At 40.4% G+C, this 19,697-nt stretch overlaps 1 protein-coding gene across 1 annotated transcript in view; it reads right to left on the reverse strand.

The window, feature by feature from the left end:
• The window catches only part of LOC127572951 (receptor-type tyrosine-protein phosphatase delta-like), a 511,608-nt gene that overhangs the window by 107,080 nt on the left and 384,831 nt on the right, over positions 1 to 19,697 (reverse strand). The window contains 10 exon segments of the mRNA XM_052020675.1: positions 5,839 to 5,936; positions 6,302 to 6,432; positions 6,434 to 6,575; positions 6,578 to 6,659; positions 6,661 to 6,711; positions 6,713 to 6,787; positions 6,789 to 6,816; positions 6,818 to 6,896; positions 13,759 to 13,876; positions 15,975 to 16,001. Of these exon segments, the coding sequence (XP_051876635.1) occupies positions 5,839 to 5,936; positions 6,302 to 6,432; positions 6,434 to 6,575; positions 6,578 to 6,659; positions 6,661 to 6,711; positions 6,713 to 6,787; positions 6,789 to 6,816; positions 6,818 to 6,896; positions 13,759 to 13,876; positions 15,975 to 16,001 (831 nt within the window).

Here is a 19,697-nt window from a genome sequence, read left to right on the forward strand (position 1 = left end):
TGGCAAGAATATTTTGGCTTCTTCAAAGACTCATGGGGTCAGGAAGGAACTATTAACTGCGTATTGAAGTAGCTAGTTAGATAAACTGGACAGCTATCTGCAAGAGCAGCTCGAACCAGAAAACAAGGTAGATAAAATCTAAATCTGGAAAAAAAAACATGGTTAAAGCAAAATAACCCAAAGATACATGGAAAATAATCTGCAGGAGATAAATGGCATTAACATAAGTTCCAATAATTATATGGATGTTGAAGGGAATGTTGCTAAATAAGATACAACAGGAAAGAACCATGTCTATTTTGATGAAGGTATCACATTCAATGGCAATAACTGTTAAGGATAAAGACCTGATTGAAGTTTATAAAATTATGAGAGGCATAGGTAGGGTAGGCAGTCAGTATCTTTTTCCCAGGGTAGAAATGTCAAACACCAGAGAATACGCATTTAAAGTGAGGGGGGGGGGCGCGAGTTTAAAAGAGATTTACCAGGCAAGTTTTGATTAACAGGGAGACAGATAGGTGCCTGAGAAGGGCTGCCAAGGGTGGTGGTGGAAGCAGATACAATAGTGACATTTAAGAGGCTGTTTGACAGACACATGAATATGCATGGATGATGTACAGGCAGACAAAATTTAGTTTAATTTGGCACTGTGCTCGGTGCAGACACTGTGGGCCGAAGGGCCTGTTCCTGTGCTGTACAGTTCCACGTTCTCTGATAATAGACTGGTATGAGGTGCATGTGTTTGCAGAGTATACACAGGCACCACTGCTTTACAGGAGTGTTGCTGCTTGCAGGCGCATAACCCTTGACCTTTGGCTGACATCTGTAGGTAAAAATCAGACTGCCACTTGCCACTTTTTCCATGGATCTCACTGCTTTCGAACAATGATCTCTTCCTTTAGGGTGTGACATAAGTTGACCTAGTTCTGCAGAAAGGCTGCAGTCAACCACCAAAGCCTCAATGAGCTACACCGTGTGTCTCCAAGAATGATCCTGTTTGCCTTAGGATACATGCAAATAAACAACTTTACTTATGGATAAAACAGATGTATAGAACAATTTAATTCAAGGGTACTTAAGAATGTTAAAATTAGAGGAGTGTAGATATCTCAAACGATTATGGGGCTGGAAGGGGAGAAGAGGAGAGAAGGTCTAGACCGTAGAGAGAGCTGAAAACAATATGAGAAGCATTTTAGGATCCTCCTCCACCTCTTTCCATGTCATAATAAGCAAATAAGAATTGAAATATTGCTTAACTGGGAGCCAACAAAGGTCAGTAATGCCAGGGTGAATGCTGAAAGGGATTTGGTGTAATTTAGGGCAAAAAGAGTAAAGTTTTGGAAAACCTCATGAGTTAAAAGCAGACTGTGAATGCAAAACAGGAGAGAATGGATCAGGCAAAGTCTGGAAATAACAAAGGCACAGGTGAGGGCTTCAACCATGTGAGCTGAACAAAGGCTAAAGTCAGGAGACGTGGAAATGGCACAGATGCAGAGCTAAGATTTAACAGCGATCCGATACAACAAAAAGGTTGCAACAAACTGCTGGAGGAACTCAGCAAGTCGAGCAGCATCTGTGGGGGGATAGGAACTGTCAATGTTTTAGGCTGAAACCCGATAACAAAGTTGCAGACAATCTTGTTCTGTTATATACAGTTATCATGGAGGTGGTAGACCCAGAGGTGGCGTTTGTAATGAGGATCAGAAGCAACGGCTTCAGCCTTCCCAATTCTTAACTGTCGAAAATTTCCACTCATCAGCAGGTGAATACCAGAAAAATAATTAATTAATTAGTTCAGAAACTACAGAAAGGACAATGGTGGTGAGATGAAGCTGGGTGCCATCGGTATATCTGTTGCAACTTATGCAGTCTTTTTGGATGATACATTTTACCATGCAGATGAAGGGCCAATGGTAGATTCTTGGAGAAGACCTGGAGTAATGCTGTGCGCAGGGGAAGAGACGCTACTGCTGGTGACTCTCTGGGTTTGACAAAACAGAATGGAATCAGCAAGTACTACCTCCTCCAGCTGAACGCCAGTGCAGAAGCTTTGTAGCACAGACACACCAGCAAGCAGAGCTAGCTCGGCTTCAAACCTTACGAAGTAACTACAATTGGATTAGATACTAAGGGAATGATGCGGGAAGTTTTGCTTTGATGATCCCAAATGTGCATGGCAAAGAGATGTGACATACTAGTCTTGAATGTCAGGAAATGATGTTCATATGTATAAAAATGACAGTGCAGTGACTATGTTGTAACTGAGTGTGATCACCTCACACATAAAATGAGCACCGCAGTAATAAGGATTTAAAATATACCAGCAACAATTCTGAGACAAGAAACTTATGTGCTCACGTAGAAATGGAAAATGGAGGGAATATTTAAAACCATAATGAGAATCATCTAGTTCTTTTTACCTCTACTTAAGGAGGTGAAGGTTAACTAAAGACATTACAATACACTATCAAATGCATGAACCCCATGCATGGAGTAAATTCTTGAAACACAGTTAAGTGTATTGAGTGGAAAGTTACTTTACATTGTGATTGTTGACCACTGAAGCATTCATAAAGGATGGCCCAGATTTTGCTGTTTGCTCACAATCGTCACTATACATATACAATCTGGCACAGGATCTGAGAGCAGATTCCGCAGCTTAAATGTTGGTATATCTTTCTCAGCTTCTGCGCACACTCCCAGTATGGAGAGCAGCCATGAAATTGTTTGAAACATCCACATAGCCTGAGGAGGAATCCTAAATTTGCCAGCAATTACAAGGGGAAATGACAAACTCTGCACAATCTGGGCTGGTACTTATGAGTGGTGCTCAGCCACACGTGATGGAAATAACCATAAAGATAATGAGGCTCAGTTGAAATGGAAGAACATCCTTACTCCTCATACTTAACAGGAAAAGAGAAAATACCCAAACAAAATTCAATTTCATGCAGCTTAGAAACATTATGACTAAATAGTTGAGATACTCATATTTCTTTGAATACCAGAATGGCTGGAAGATAACACACTTACACATCTGCACTGAAATAGGTATGGGGTTGGATTTGTGTAGTTGATAGCTTAAGTAAAATAGTTGGCATGAATATAACACAGGATTTCCCAACTGTCCTCCACTGATTATTTAGATATAAGTACCAAGAACAGTAATTCCATCTGATTTTTTTTTAGTCAGTGTTAATTTAAAGAAACTATATTTATCTCAAACATTTTAATCTACAATTGTCTACACCAAGATAGCTTTGTACATACTAAACAATGTAACTATTCTATAAATCTGAATGCCACCCTGCTCACCCTTCCCTCCACAGCTGCCCTGATCCATCAGAGAAACATTAGAGTGGAAGGTGATGCCCGATTTAAGGAGTGCATTCCCTAAACATATTACTGAAATATCAAAGACTTAGTAAGGAATGCAGGACACTGTTCTACAACATGAGTTACTTTGATTGATAAAACTGTCAGTGGAGTTCAAGTCATGGAGTCACATGGTATGGAAAAAGGCCCTTTGGCCACCAGGTCCATGTCAACCATGAAGTACCCACCACATTAATTCTATTTTCCGACATTTGGCCCTGTCCTTCCTTGCCTTGGCCAATAAAGTGCTCACCTATATATTATTGTGAGAACCTCTCCTTCCTCCCATCTCTCAGTTCCAGATTCCATCCACCCTCTGGGTAAAAATTTCTTCAGATCCCCTCTCAACCTTCCAACCCTTACCTTAAACCTACACCTTCTGGTATTCGATATCTCAGCCAAGGGGAAAAAATTTTATTAATCTGGCCCTATCTGTGTCCCTCATAATTCTGTACACCTTAATTCCTCCCTCCAAGGAAACGAAAACCCGATTATCCAGTCTTCCCTCATAACTGAAATACTCCATCCCAGGCAACATCCTGGTGAATCTCTTCTGCAGGATGCTGAGGGATGCTCCGATAGAGGTTTTGAACATGATGAGAGATTGAGATAGGGTAGACAGTAAAAAAACCTTTCTCTGTGACAGGGGTCTCAGAACAGAGGGCATATGTTTATGGTGAACTGTAAAATTTAGAAGGGATCTGAGGATGAATTTTTTTCACCCGGAGGATGGGTACAATCTGGAACACACTTCTTAATAGGGTGATAGACACAGGTATTCCCATAACATTTAAGAAGCATCTGGACGAACATGAATTGCAAAGGCACAGTTGGCTATGGACCAAGTGCTGCAAAATGGGATTGGTATTGACAGATACTTCATGGGCCAACATGGACATAGTGGGCCAAAAAGCTTGTTTCTGTGCTGCATGATTCATGAGGTGTCTAAAACCTGACAACATAGATTTAAGGTAAAAGGCAGGAGGATCAGAGCGGATCTAAGGAAGAATTTTTTTACCCGAAGAATGGTTGAATCTGGGAAACTCTGCCTGACGAGATTAGTTGTAGACAGACACTTATACAACATTTAAAAAGTATCCAGATGAACTTGAACTGCCAAAACACAGAAGGCTATCGACCAAGTTCTGGAAAATGGGATTAGTATGGATGGGTACTTGATGGTATGACATTGACTTGGTGGCTGAAGGACTAGTTTCTTTGCCATATGACTCCATGACTCTAACTCCTTTTCGTTAAAATAGCAACTGGAGACACTTAACAAAACAGTTTTTTTGGAAAATGAACTGCAGCTGCTGTTAAACCTGAAGAACAAAGACAACTGCTGGTAAACGACAATCATCAGAGAAACAAAGGCAAGAAGACTTTCAGATGTAGTTCTGAGGGACCACATCTAAAATGTTACAGTCGAGTACCTGTCTACACGAGTCCCATTTACCATTACTTGGGCCAGAGCCTCTCTGCCTTGGCAATTCAAGTATTCATCTAGATGCTTCCTAAATGTTGTAAGAGTCTCTGCCTCCACCATCCACTCAGTCAGTGCATTCCAGATTCCAATCACTCTCTGGAAGTTCTTCCTCAGACCTCCTCAATACATCTTACCCCTTCCCCTACATCTATGTCTTCTGGTTTATATACTTGTTACGGGGAAAGGTTTCCTTTTATCTGTCTATGTACCTCATAACTCTGTAGACCTCCATTCAGTCCCCCCTCAGCCTCCTCTGCTCCAAGGGAAACAAACCCAGCCTATTCAGTCTCTCCTCATAGCTTAAACACTCCATCACAAGCTTCATCCTGGTGAATCTTCTCTACATGTCCTTACCTTCCTAATCTATTTGTCCTTCCATCAATTTGCAGATAGCTTCAGTGAAATCTGCATCATATCTTCACTGACAAACTTCAGTGAAATCACATGAGCTGCCAGAGGAAGTGGTTGAGGCAGGTACATTAACAACATTTAAAAGACACTTGGACAGGTACATGGACAGGAAAGGTTTCAATGGATATGGGCCAAACATGGGCAAATGGGAATAGCTTAGATGAGCATCTTGGTTGGCATGGACCAGTTGGGCCGAAGGGCTGCTTCCGTGTTGTATGACTCTGTGACTCTATTACAATAAAACCAATACTTCCAAGGAGGTAATGTACAGGAATCAAGTTAAACCCCTCTCAGAAGTCTTAATTGCTCTATTGAGCTAAACAGAAATTGAAGGACAGAAATTACTGCCAGTATTGTTAATCAGTTTAACATGTAGACTACTGTTTGCATTAAGCAGACAGAAGAATATGGTGCAAGTATTTCCACAATAATATTTGTACTTGTCATTTCTACCCTAAGAGATGTGAGTGACAAACAAGCTTACACAATCTAAGACCACGTAACCATCCCACACAAGCAACCATCAGTGGTGATGCAGCACTTATTTACAGAGACAAAAAACTCACTTTGAAAGGAATGGCAGTGTTGTAGTTCTCAGGAATCTCCCAAGTTAATAAAACTGATGTCTTCATCACAGCTTTAACATGAAAATTTTTTGCAAACACTGCTGAAAAGGTAACGAAGAGTAACAGTTTAGATGGGACCGTTCAAACTTTCTGTATGGATTGCAGCAGTACTGTTATTTGTACCAATCACCTCTCCAACCTGTATTTTGCAAGACCTGTCATTAACTTGAATCTCTGCAAATCTTATTGACTAAAACTTACCTTTGCAATCCATGCAGGTTTAAGTAGTCTCAACCGATAGCACCTACTTCAGCACAGAAGTCCCAAAGTATATTAAGACCTCAAGAACTTTACCTTTCAAGTTGGTGGAAAGAAGTGAGATATAATGTGTATAATCTTGTGACCCAGCTCACTAATAGCGTCACCACCTGCAGCAAGGAGCACACAAATAGACAAATCCTACCTGGATCTAGTGGCAGTGTCCGGAATTGAACACTAGGACTATATGGACCAGGACCTTTACTTGTATGAGCTCGCACTTTGATATCATAAGTGGTGTCTGGTTTTAGGTTGATGAGCTTCAAAGTTGTCTCAGGAAGAAGCCACAGAGAACTCTATTGGGTTATTTGGGCTGTTGATATCTCTGTATAACACAACATATTTAGTGATTACACCATTCTGCTCTGCCAAGAATGGAGGCTGCCATTTCAGCTCAATGGTAGTGGCTTGAGGAGCTAACAAGCATGCGTATTCTGGGGAAATCCACTTGGTCGTTCCTCCGGGATCGTGATTTCTTTCACTATCTCTTCCCCGAAGCCAACATTTATTTTTTGCAGAAAGTTTGAAGACATAGGAAGTGCCCTTATGGATGTCAGGTAGCTGTGTAATGGTCATCCCTTTCAGAGAATTCCAACGTTGTGAGTAGTTCAGAGTCTTTGCGCCCAAATTTTTAAACGATAACCCAGGACCTGGTCCGAAGGTTTCTACAGGAGGGTGCCATTGAATAAGAGCTGTGTTCATCTGCGTATGACTAACCAGAAGCCTGGGTCTTCCAGGAACTGTAACAACAAGTAAGATTAAATTTGAATTCTGTCATCTGCACCCCTACAGGTTTGTATCCAAGAAAGAAACTTAATTCATTCATTTGCCAACTCAAGTTTAAATTGCATATATCATACAAAAGCTGCATTGGCATAAGAATCCCTGTTATCATGCATTTCCTTTGTATGAGGTCTCAGGATTCTGGTTATGAATAGATGTCAATAAGATTACGTCAACTATCCAAAATCTGTTGCAAACTGGTCTCGCAGAATATTATCTCTTGGCAAAAATTGAAAAACTAGTAGCTAGCACTAAGTCAGGACAAATCAATTATTTGAGGGGTTTATAATGTCAAACTAAGAGACAAATGGCTAGACAATTCTGAACATTTAAGACAAAATTACAATTCTTTGACACTGCTAGATGTGCTTTTGCTGGTAGCCAGTTCAGAAAATGGTTGTCTAGAGTTTAACCTCCATCTGTAGTCTCACTAAGTTACATGGGACAGCTGCTCATGAATAGCTGGAATAGTACGACGTCTCCTGAAGCAACACTTCCTGACTGACATACAGAATATTACAATCCTTACTGACATAATAACTTACAAAGCATCTTTGATGCAACTGTATCTTCTCAAATCACTTATCAAAAGAACGGTAGGTACTTACCAATCAATATTGCCAACATTAATTTCCAACTACAACATTCTCTTGCACACAGCAACTGTAGACTCCGAGTGAACACACACACTCATGCCCCAGTGGAGCTAGAAACCTTGCATTTAGTGGGGATTTCTAGTTCCAAGTGACCAATGTTATGGTGTTCTCATTAGTTATCGGAACTAACTCTACCTCGTATTGTGGGTTAAGAAGCAAACCAATGCTTGGATGTTAAGTAAGGCAGTGATTTGTTTTTGGATTTTAGGTATGTTAATTTCAGTCAGTTGGTAACGTTGAAGACTGAATTACTTCAGGTCTGCTGGCTGAGTTCCATAAGATTTTTGTTAGCCTTAATGGTCTTATTAGTTTTGTTTAAAATAATGGTGGTTTCTTTCCTCCCATGTAGCTTAACAGCGACTAAATCAAGCAACAACTGAGGATGCTCTGGAGAATGGAAATCAGTGAGGGAGTCTGTAAAGCCAGGAAGTGGTATAGTGACATGGCCACAATCAGATGTTAATTAACTGGCATTGCAAGAGAACAAGTGCTTATTTTTTCCATGTGTGTCATCAACCTCCAAGTTTTAAATGCAAAATAAAAAGAGCAATCAAGATTTGAAAAGCTTTGCATATTGCTTGAGCAATTTCTTTAAAATCTATACTTCAATTAATATCCTCTGAGCTTTGGCAAATAACTTAGTAGGTATTCTAGGTAAACCTTTCAAATTCACTGAAATGAGCAGGAGAGAGATCTTCAAAGAAACTTAGGTTGACAGGTAGAGAAGATGTTTTATTCTTAAATTAGAACTATCATACTATCATTTCAAAATACATTACAGTTACTTGAGTGATGAAAGATAATATAATTATTAATAAATTCAATTAGAATTCAGGAATCACATCTCAGAGAGAGGTTAGAATGCAGAACTGTGGCCATACAGAATGGCTACAGCAAGCAGGAGAGATACATTTAAACAGCAGCAAGGTAAATGCATGGAGGAGCAAGAAAAAATCAGATGTGCTGCCACGTTTGGATGAAGTAGGGTGGAGGTAACTTGTGCAGAGCATGAACATCAGCATAAACCATTAGTCCCAATAGTCCAGTTTCTGTACAGTCCAATTAGCTGCCTCTAATGTTAATTTTAGACTGTAGATAGCTAATAATTGATTGGGAGGTTTTTCATCAGCTTATTGCTTAGTGGTTAAAAAACTCTTCTTCTTTGCCAGTAAAAGGACTAGTGAGCAAAGTGCAGTTGATTTTTTCAAAGCTCAATAGATAGATGGCATGTTGGCTGCTTCTTCTGTGGAGCTCTGCCAACAGCCTGCCTCTTCCACTAATAGAAGCACCAAAGAGCAAAAACAATTACAGGAAAAATCACAGTGAAAGTCTGATCTCTGAATTACTTTCTCCATTCATTATTGAATGAAGTCCAACTGAGCCAGTGAACGCACCCGGTTGCTATAATTTCTCCAGCACCAATATCCTCATACCATATCCTTTCCTGAAGTTAATTCACAAGACCTTTAAAGATCTTGAGCATCAGCAAGTGATTTCCACTCTTTTATACTTTCTTATCATCTATTTTTGCCACCACTGCCAAAAAACAATAGTTTTCTCTGATTGGCTGATCTTTCATGCTCCACCTTGCTCTCCTATCACATTCCACCATCTGCAGCCCTTTTTCACTTCCACCTATCAGCTCCCAGCTTCTGGCGCTATTCCCACTCTCCCCTCCATCTGCCTATCACTCCTCATCACCTGGATCCACCTTTCACCCAGCAGCTCTTGCTCCACCCCTTCCCTCCACCTTTTTATACTGCCCATCTCCCCTCTATCTTTCAGTCCAGATGAAGGGTCTCGACCTGAGACACTGACTGTCCATTTCCCTCCGCAGATGCTGCCTGACCCACTGAGTTCCTCTAGCTTTTTGTGTGTTGGCTTATCCTACAATTATTAAGATTGAAATGCTTTGAGCAATTTGTTTGCGTGCATTGTGGTGTTCTCCTATTGGAAAAATGCAAGTTCTCCTATCTGTTGAGTGAATGGGACCATTTTTTCATAGCTTATGTATTCAGCCAAAGATGTATTTTAGTTTAGGAACAAGATACACTCAACAAATCCAAAGAATTTTGACCGATGACTTCCTTAAGTGAACTGAGTGTGCGGTGCTTGATCTTATTAATGCACTAACTCAGTAGTTGTAAGACCTTTCAGGATGTTGCAGTGAAGGCATTTTGTGAGGCACTTCTAATTTCAAAGTGAGCAATGTTGTGGTTTGATGCTCTCATTGGTTTCTGTAACTACATAATCTGTTAAATTATAAATATTATGACCAGCTCCACCTGATATCATGGTCAAGAAGCAATCTACTGCTTGGAAGTTAAGCAAAGCAATTAAGTGATTTGCTTTCTGATTTGAGCCTGGGAATTGTCCAACTAAATGTGGGATTCTTGTGTGTTTGATGCAGTGCAACGACTTGTTAAAGGAATTGATGATTTTGGAAATGAAGCTGGGCTTGGTCCAGGACTGTGGGCTTCTCAATTTCCACTGCCATGCATCTGATGGCGCCTTTGGAATGAGATGGGTGATATAAAATTACTACAGCCCTCAAAATCTGATCCACGGATTTTGTGGAACTAGGTAAACCTGTCACCCTTGTACACCAGTGATGCTGAATGTGAATGGACCTTGTTTTACTTTACTGAAGTGTATATTCTGCTTAAATGACCTTGTCAGTTTATCAATTGAAAAAAAAGTGCAAGATGTGTTTAAAAAAATGGGTGGCACTGTGACGCAACTAGTAGAGCTGCTGTCAGAGACTCTCGTTCATTCCTGGCTTCTGGTGCTATCTGTGTGTGGAAAACACCTGTGCAAAAGGCCTGCACAGAGAGGATGCCACTGGGTCCCACTAAATGCTGAGACCGAACTCCAACCTCTGTTGCAGGTGATTATCTAAAGGAAAATCTATATGTCTTGCTGTTGTTGGGTTTCTAGAGGGATTTCATCTTGCTCTTGCTCGTTCTGAGCTCAATTTATGGGTAACTGGAATGCCATGCCCTCTCGAGATATGTCACCCGTGCTCCTTCTCACCTGATTCGTCTTAACCTATCTCCATTTGGTCTTTTGCCTTGCACCTCACTCCTCCTCCCTGCTCCGCTTTGAAAACTGTAAACCCTCCACTTTCCCCTCAGTTCTGAGGAAGGATGCCTGACCCAAAATGTTGACTGGTTTCTCTTACCGCAGATGCTGCTTGACCGGCTGAGTCCTTCCAGCGTTTCTGTTTTTGTTTCAAATTCCAGCATCTGCAGCTTTATTGGTTGTCTATGATCCATTCTTTCTGGATCAACTGTCCACATAAACATTTCAGTTAATGAGACCGTGAATGTGTATGTCCATGAATCACAAAAGGTTGGTTTGCAGGTGCAACAGGTAAACAAGAAGGCAAATGGAATGCTGGCTTTCATTGCTAGAGGGATTGAATTTAAGAGCAGGGAGGTTATGCTGCAACCGTACAGGGTACTGGGGAGGCTGCACCCGGAGTACTGGATGCAGTTCTGGTTTCCTTACTCGAGGAAGGATATACTGGCTTTGAGGCTGTGCAGAGAAGGTTCACCAGGTTGATTCTGGAGATGAGGGGTTTCGCCTATGAGGAGAGATTGACTCGCCTGGGACTATACTCAATGGAATTCAGAAGAATGAGAGGGGATCTTATAGAAACACATAAAACTATGAAAGGGATATATAAGATAGAGGCAGGAAGGTTGTTTCCACTGGTAGGTGAAACCAGAACAAGGGGACATAGCCTCAAGATTCAGGGGAATAGATTTAGGACAGAGATGAAGAGAAACTACTTTTCCCAGAAAGTAGTGAATCTGTGGAATTCTCTGCTCAGGGAAGCAGTAGAAGCTACCTCATTAAATATACTGTATATGAGACACAGTTAGATTTTTGCATAGTAGGGGAATTAAGGGTTATGGGGAAAAGACAGGTAGTTGGATCTGAGTCCACTGCCAGATCAGCCATGATCTTACTAAATGGCGGAGCAGGCTCGACAGGCCAGATGGCCTACTCCTGCTCTTATTTCTTATGTTCTTATGTACTTCGCTGGCAATTTTGCCCAGTTGTATCCAATTATCAGAAAATAAAGGCATTGCTATTTCTTGCTTCTATTAGCACCACATTTTCCAAGATGTAAATACTCCCTACCTACCTCCACTCACTTCATCTTCCGAGCCTCCAAATATGTCATTCATCCAGCGTAGAGAGTGTTTTAAAATAATTGCTGAAGCTAAATGTCTATTGAATCATTAGGAGTAATTCTGACCTTTGTTTAACATTGTGAAGCAGGCAATGGGATATCAGTCTCACCTCATACATCTTTCCAAAATGTATTTAATTGAAGTCAATGGAAATGAAATCGGGGATTGATGTAAATTAGGCCGTCAATTTGTGATCACTCATTTTATATTACCACAGTCAAAGTTATTGCACTGCCTCCTGTATGAAAGGTTTTCAAATTGACACCTTGTTGATGTTCCCCGGCTCTGATTAGGGTATCAATGAGATAGGTTATGAAGGGTATAGTGTGCTGAATGATGTATGATTGCTGATTTCACCCAGAACATACATAGGACAGGACAGTACTGCACAGGAACAGGCCCTTCGGCCCATGATGTCTGTGCCAAACACGATGCCAAATTAAACTAATCCCTTCTGCCTGCACATGATCCATATCCCTCCTGCCCTGCATATTCATGTGTCTATCTGAAAGCTTTCTGAATGCCCCTATTGTATCTGGCTGCAGCAGTACCCCTGGCAACACGTTCCAGGCACCTACCGGAGGTACAGGAGCCTGAAAACCCACACTCAACTTTTTAGGAACAGCTTCTTCCCCACTGCCATCAGATTTCTGAACAGTCCATGAACCCATCAACACGACCTTATTATTCCTCTTTTGCACTATTCATTTATTTTTGTAACATAGTAATTTTTATGTCTTTATATCTTGCACTGTACTGCTGCTGCAAAACAACAAATTTCACGGCATATTTCAGTGATAATAAACCTGATTCTGAAAACTTGCCCCGCACATCCCCTTTAAACTTTCCCACTCTCATCTTAAATCTATGCCCTCTAGTATTCGACATTTCTACCATGGGAAAAAGATTCTGGCTGTGTACCCTATACATGCCTCTCATAATTTTATTAATTCCTATCAGGTCTCCTCTCAGCCTCTGATGTTCCAGAGAAAACAACCCAAGTTTGTCCAACCCCTCCTTATAGTTAATACCCTCTAGTCCAGGCAGTATCCTGGTGAACCTCTTCTGAACCCTCTTCAAAGGCTCCACATCCTTCCTGTAATCTGGTTTCCAGCCAATTTAATTCTCCTCCCCATTCCCATACCAATATAACTGTCCTTGGCCTCCTCCACTGCCAAGATTAGGCTAACTGCAAGGTAGTGGAACATCTCCTTGTATTCCACCTGCGTAGTCTATAATTCGATGGAATGAACATTGAATTCTTCAATTTCAGGTCAACTGTTCCCCCTCTGCCCCTTTTCTTTCTCCTCCTGATCTACCCAGTTCTTCCTACACTCATCCAACCCCCATCAACTTATTTCTTTCCCTTCCTCCACCCACCATGTCTGTCCATAACCCACACAGCTCTTCCACTCCCCCACTGTTCCCATCTGCCCTGTCCACCTCCCTCACTTGATTCCATGCTCTGTCTTCTCCCTCTATCAGATTCCGTCACCTTCACCTATCGCCTCCCAGCTTCTGTCACCTCTTCTCCTCCCCCCCCCCCCCCCCACCATCTGTCTATCACCCCACCTCACCTGGATCCAGCTATCACTTGCCAGCTCTTGCCTCACCCTTTCCTCTCAGTTCGTTCTACTGGCTATACAGCGTTACTGAGGCATACGTCAACAGAAAATTATGGAGTTCAACATTAAACATATTTTAATGTTACGTAGAGCAAAAACTTGAGTCCAGGCGAAGGTTCTCAAACTGAAATGCCAACTGTCCGTTTCCCCCCACAGATGCTGCCTGACCTGCTAATTCCTCCAGCATCTTGTTTTTTGCTCCAGATTCCAGCATCTGTAGTCTCTTGTGTCTCCAGAATTTCAATTGAGTTTGTCTTGGTGTTTTGAATATAGGCACTGGTTAGGATGATGGATCAAATACCTGCAACACAATAATTATCTTTGGAAATCACTCACCTGCACCCATGGTTGCTACCAGCTTAGCCCTACTCCGAGCTCCATCTCCTTTTGTTGTGTAGGCTGTCACGGTGACAGAGTAGGTAGTTTCAGGCAAAAGCCCAGCAATAATCATCTCCTGCACACAAAAAAGGTGGAAAAATAAATAAACATGGCAATTAGAATCTCTTTGAGTTTGAAGCCATCAGTCAGCTCTTGAGGTCTCTCAACAATGATGGAATATCATAAATTGCAATGTGCTAAATTTAATCTAATTGCGTTGATGTTAAACATATATTAACCTTTGGAGTAGCAGATGTTGTCAATAATTAAAACACACAGTTTCTTTTTCATCCACTTTATCTTCTGTGTATTTCAAATGCTCAGTAACAAGCTTCATTCAGTAAATATATATTTGGTGGAAGGACTGCTACTCAGGGTTAAAGTATGGACTTTGTGTGGTTGTGAAATCATTTGGTTGTTCTATTCTTTAAAGAAATGAGTAATATGGGCAGAATTTATCACTTTTCCTACGTACCTCGTGCCAAAGTGGACCAGGAGTTTAGATTTGTCATTGATGTCTGAGTGTTGGAGAAGAACTGACCTGAGCCAGTGGGACTGGGAGCTTCATTCAGTCTGGGCAGTGAAATCAGAGTGGATCTGCTTCAGAATCAGTTGGAAAGGATATGGGCAGGAATCAAGTGGTGAGGGTTTGGGCAACAGGGTGAATGCGGGCATGAGTCTGTCACAGGAATTGATCAGTGGGGTCTGGGCAGGAATTGACCATGGGGATCTGGGCAGGAATTGACCAGGGGGATCTCAGGAGAAATTGATCAGAGGAGATCTGGGGAGGAATTTATCAAAAGGATCTGGGCAGAAATCAGAGATGATCAAGGGAGGAATCAGAGTAGATTTGAGGAGGAATCAACTCTAATCTGGCAGAAGCAAATCTTTAACTCTCACTTGAAACTTATCTGATTGTTATATTGTTACTTTAATTTTAAAAAATCTTCCCCATTTCTATAGGGCACTTGGTATTTTCCACCAGATTCCCTTCAGACACTGAATACCTGGCACTCTCTGATTAAAATAAGGCACTAATCATTAAACAATGATCATTCCGCAACACCCACAACATGTGGCTGCTGACCAATCACATCAGCGAAGAGTTTGAGCACTGAGTTAACAAAATATGATTTGAGATATTTTGAAAACAATGTTAAATCTGTATTCCTCCACAATTCTAAGCAGTGAACAGTACTCACAAAGTTAGGGTCTTTGAATGAAACAGGAGACAATCTAAAACATGCTGTCAACTACTAGAGTGAAGGGCAAGAGGATATTTTTAAGTACTGTAAATGGACGTTGAGCTATTCACTATGTGTGAATATATTTCAATCTATTTGTGTGAGAAGTGGTAAGATTATGAAGTTACAGAGTACATACTGCAATGGAATTGTAACTTTTGTTGGTGTGAATAGGTAAGTTTTCTAGTGCAAGCAAAAACTTAAGAAGGTCAAAATGTGTGCTGGTGATCATTCATAACACAGTAGCAATCCTCAGATGCTCAGACCCTCTGAATGCAGTTGGACATTTTATATAGCCTGCAATTGTTTCTATGGGAGCTCTGTTGTTATGAAGATCTGATGTACTTGAGAGAATTCTGACTGCAGAGTCTGCAAAACCATCCTTTCCAAAAGAGAGCCATGTCATTCCAGATTTCAACAAAATGCCTCAGTGCAAAATTTACAGCATTGCTATAACCACTGAGCAAACAGGTATAATTCCTTCTTAAACTGAGTGGCACAGGATGAATGTGTGTATGTGAATGTGTTTGTGCACATGTGTGTGCGCGTGTGTGTGTGTTTGTGCACATGCATGTGTGTATGTGTGTTTGTGCACATGTGTGTGTGTGTGTGCACATGTGTGTGTGTGAACATATAACAGTGGATTAATGTAATCCTAATTAATTAAAATTCACAAGGTAACAATTCTGAAACATTTTTTCAAACTCAACAGGTTGTGTTGCAATCCATGCAAAGTGTTTACTCAAAATAAATGCACACGTTAGTACAAAATAAAACTTTCCACAAGTTGTAAAGACCAGTTAGTGCATGCAGTGCAGCACATGAACAAAAAGAGTTCACACAAAAAAAACTGCAAGTAAACACTGTGTGAAAACAGGGGAGTTAACAACAAACGAGACGTTTGGAGTTGTCCAATTATGTTTTACTCACATGTTCAGCAGAGTCATCAGTTTCCCACTGAGACAAATCAAGATTGATAGAAAGAGAAGATATAGAATAAAGATTTAAAGTGTGTATCAAACTATGAATTTTTGCTTCAAAATTACTTTAAGGGTATAACAAAATATTTAAATGTGGTGCCTGTAGTAAAATTTCTCTAATTGATATGTTATGTTTTCAAATGAAAGCAATTTTTACAATTGTGAAGAATGATTTATTTCTTATTACTCCAAAAACATACACACAAATTTAAAAGGTTTAATTCTATTTCAACAGGACTAAAATAAAGGAAATGTTGGCTTCACAGGAAACCTGACAGCTTTTCTCCAAGAAGGGATTTCACCTTAAAACTGATGAATTTAGTTATTTCAATTATTTACCAGTGAGATGAGTGAACTGAACTGTTAGAAGCGATCAAGTTTGTGTTGTACAAATCAGAAATGAAACAAATGTCCATGTTTTGCAATGTCAGATTATTAACCGAGAGTAATATTGCAAACTGCGCTCTCTGATTACTCCAGTGATGTATCTGGACTAAAATTTGTTGGCAAACTTGTTTGAATACACTGCTGTGAGCATAGTGGTAAGCTACACATGGTATTGCTGTTCAATGATCCCAAAAGCTGGAAACAAAAATGGTTACTTCAAGCATAGAAGTCACAGTCAGTGACCTAAATATTCTAAATTCTGAGTATGGAATGAAGGTTATTAAGTAATTGTTTGCATTCCCAAATAATATTTCATTCCTCATTGGAATTATACATGTTCAGAAAATATTAGTGGAAAGATTTTATTGACCGGGGAGATTTGCTCTTTAAAACACTCAGAAGTTTATTGAGATTTAAGATTAAAATTAAATTCCTTGAATAAGTTGATTAAAAGGATACCCTAAAGAGTTAAGGTTGTAAGGACATTGTACATTTAGACTAAAATGTAGTCATTCCTCAGATGTGATGTAGTTGATATGAATGCCAGGTTGAGATTATGATCACACCACTGAAGCGCATGATTTTTGAGATGAGCAACCTACTAAGCAAATGAGTAATGAATCCGCATCTCCCAGTGCCATTCCGTATTGGTCGTAGGTGAGCAGAATACTATTAATTCAGTAAATTGATTGGGACTTCTATACACTGATTGGACACTTTGCTGAGAGCCTTTATGCAAAAATATTAGCAAGCGACAATGTGGTACATGTAATGGGGTACATCGCTCACACTAAAACAAGCTGCGACTGTTTTGCAAAAATAAAGCCGGATGGCACAGATGATGCAGGTTTTTAACAGATTCCAACCATTGTGAAAACTGAAAAGTTAGTTACTTTTTCCTTTGAACCATGAGAAATTTGAAAAACATCATCTTGAAAGAAAGTGCAATTAATAATGCAACAAAGCCTTTATTTTTCAGGTAGAGGTCAACAGCTTCTTGATAAGCAAGTGGTGAAATGTTAGATGGAAGTAGATGGTCAGGTGCTTACAATCAGATCAGCCATGGATAACAGCAGGCACAGAGGACTGAGTGCCCTATTCCTGCTCCCAATTTGTGTGTGTGGGAAAACCATACCTCAGATTTGTACCTCCTCCAAATGTAGCTCTCTGTTTATAGATTTCTGTTGCTTTTAGAAATTTATACTCAGTCTTTTTGCTGCTGGTGTGTCTGAGTTAACTACCTATTGCTGAAAAATAGGCAGCTGGGTTATTTCAACATTACAGTCCCCAGTACTCTTTATCACAGTCGTAGTCAGCTAAAGTCTTCGCATTGTGTTAACCCCCCTCGCTGAAAAGTTAAGGTTCCAACCTAATCTCTCTTACTTCATGCTGATGGAAATTGCCTTTTACACCACAACATGGTCATTGAATGAAGAGGGTAGGCATTGAGGTCAATGGGCTTTTATGCTGTTAAACCAGTTTTCTGAGGAAGATGAAGCTCATTCTTCCAAAGCAGCCTCTTCCAAAAAGTGAAGTTAACAAAGAGGCAAATTTTTGGAGGGTCCCAAACATACTTGTCCAAAATAAATTGGATTGTGACTGCCCAAATGCATTTTATTTTATCATTTCCCTATTGACTCACTACAGGAAATTGAGGTTGCATGCTAATTTAGAATGAAAGGTATATATTTCAATTGGAACAACTGCATATTCGATAAGACCATGAGCTAACAGTTTGAAAAAAACAATAGCCACATTAGGCAAAAGCTTGTCAGTATTATTCAAAGGGAAACTATCAAGCAAGTGAATTGCTGGAACTGTACTTCATATCTAATGTGCTGGAAAGGCACTACTCTGGGAATTTGATCCAAGCTAACCTGCTGACATTTGGCTTCACATTATTATTGTTAAGGAGTCTGTAATCAGGGGATGGAATCTCATTTCAATTTAAAACTGAGACAATATTAGTACAATTTATTCGTTACATCTGCGAAGAAGATAACGGCTCATTGTGATATGAAGGTAAATAACAGAGTAGACTAGCAATAATCTGTGCATCACAAAATTCTCCATTTGTGACACGTCCTAACAACCAGTCTTGTTGTTGGGTTCCTTTTAATTTTGCAGAATGCACCTCCAGTGCACTAACTGACTGTTTTAAGCTATGTGGTAAATCTTTTATTCAGTTGATGATGATGAGGAGTGCACTGGAACCTTTGAACCTGATATACATCAGGAATGGAGACACAAGAGACTGCAGATGCTGGAATCTGGAGCAACAAACAAAATGCTGGAGGAACTCAGCAGGTCAGGCAGCATCTGTGGAGGGAATTGGACAGTCGACATTCCCAGTCGAGACCCTTCATCTGTCCAGATGAAGGGTCCTGACCCAAACTGTTGACTGTCCATTTCCCTCCACAGAAGCTGCCAGACCCATTGAGTTCCTCCAACATTTTGTCTGATACATCAGGAATGCATCTCCCAACATTTTATGTAGTGTGTGCGTGTGTATTCATATTCCATTACTGACCACAGAAGAAAAAGAGAAATATGTCTCTTTAAAACTTTATTTAAAAATAATTGATTATTAAGTCAGTTGATGACATTCATACCATCATGGTTGACTACACAAGTCTGCAACCTGCTATTAAGTTCTACTGTTCTATTGTATGTACTCACATAGGGAGTAAGATATGAAAGATATATTTAAAGCTGAAACTAAAACCATTTTCTACTCTACATCAATTTGCCGGGTGCTATTTGATATTCAGAATCAAGAGGTGCACCTCAACTTACAACTGATCCAATGCGACTCTCTCGTGACCTTACTCACAGAGAGAACTGTACATCATCCTACTGCCAATCTTCACAATTATGTTGATGACACAGAGTCCTTTCCTCTATCTCCCCCATTGATCCAAAGACTGCAGCCGTTCTTCCGAGCCATCCATCAGACATGAAGGCTTGGATGAGGCCTAGTTTCTTCAGCTAAATACAGCTACTGTCTCGATGATAACACTTGACTACCTCCAATCTGTCACACAAAGCTAACTCCAAAGATGCAGAACAAAGATAGTTTTAATTTCATGGCATGTTGAATGTAGAAGGTCCCAACTCCTCTCATAGGAGAGACTGAAATTAAGCAGCAGAGGCTGGGAGAAATTCATAGAGTCATACAGCACAGAAGTAGGCCCTTCAGCCCATCTTGTCCATTCCAACCAAGGTGCCTTCCTGAGCTAATCCCATTTGCCTGCAATTGCTCCATATCCCTCTGAACCTTTCCCAT

The sequence above is a fragment of the Pristis pectinata genome, chromosome 7 (assembly GCF_009764475.1).
Source record: "Pristis pectinata isolate sPriPec2 chromosome 7, sPriPec2.1.pri, whole genome shotgun sequence".
Taxonomy (NCBI): Eukaryota; Metazoa; Chordata; class Chondrichthyes; order Rhinopristiformes; family Pristidae; genus Pristis; species Pristis pectinata.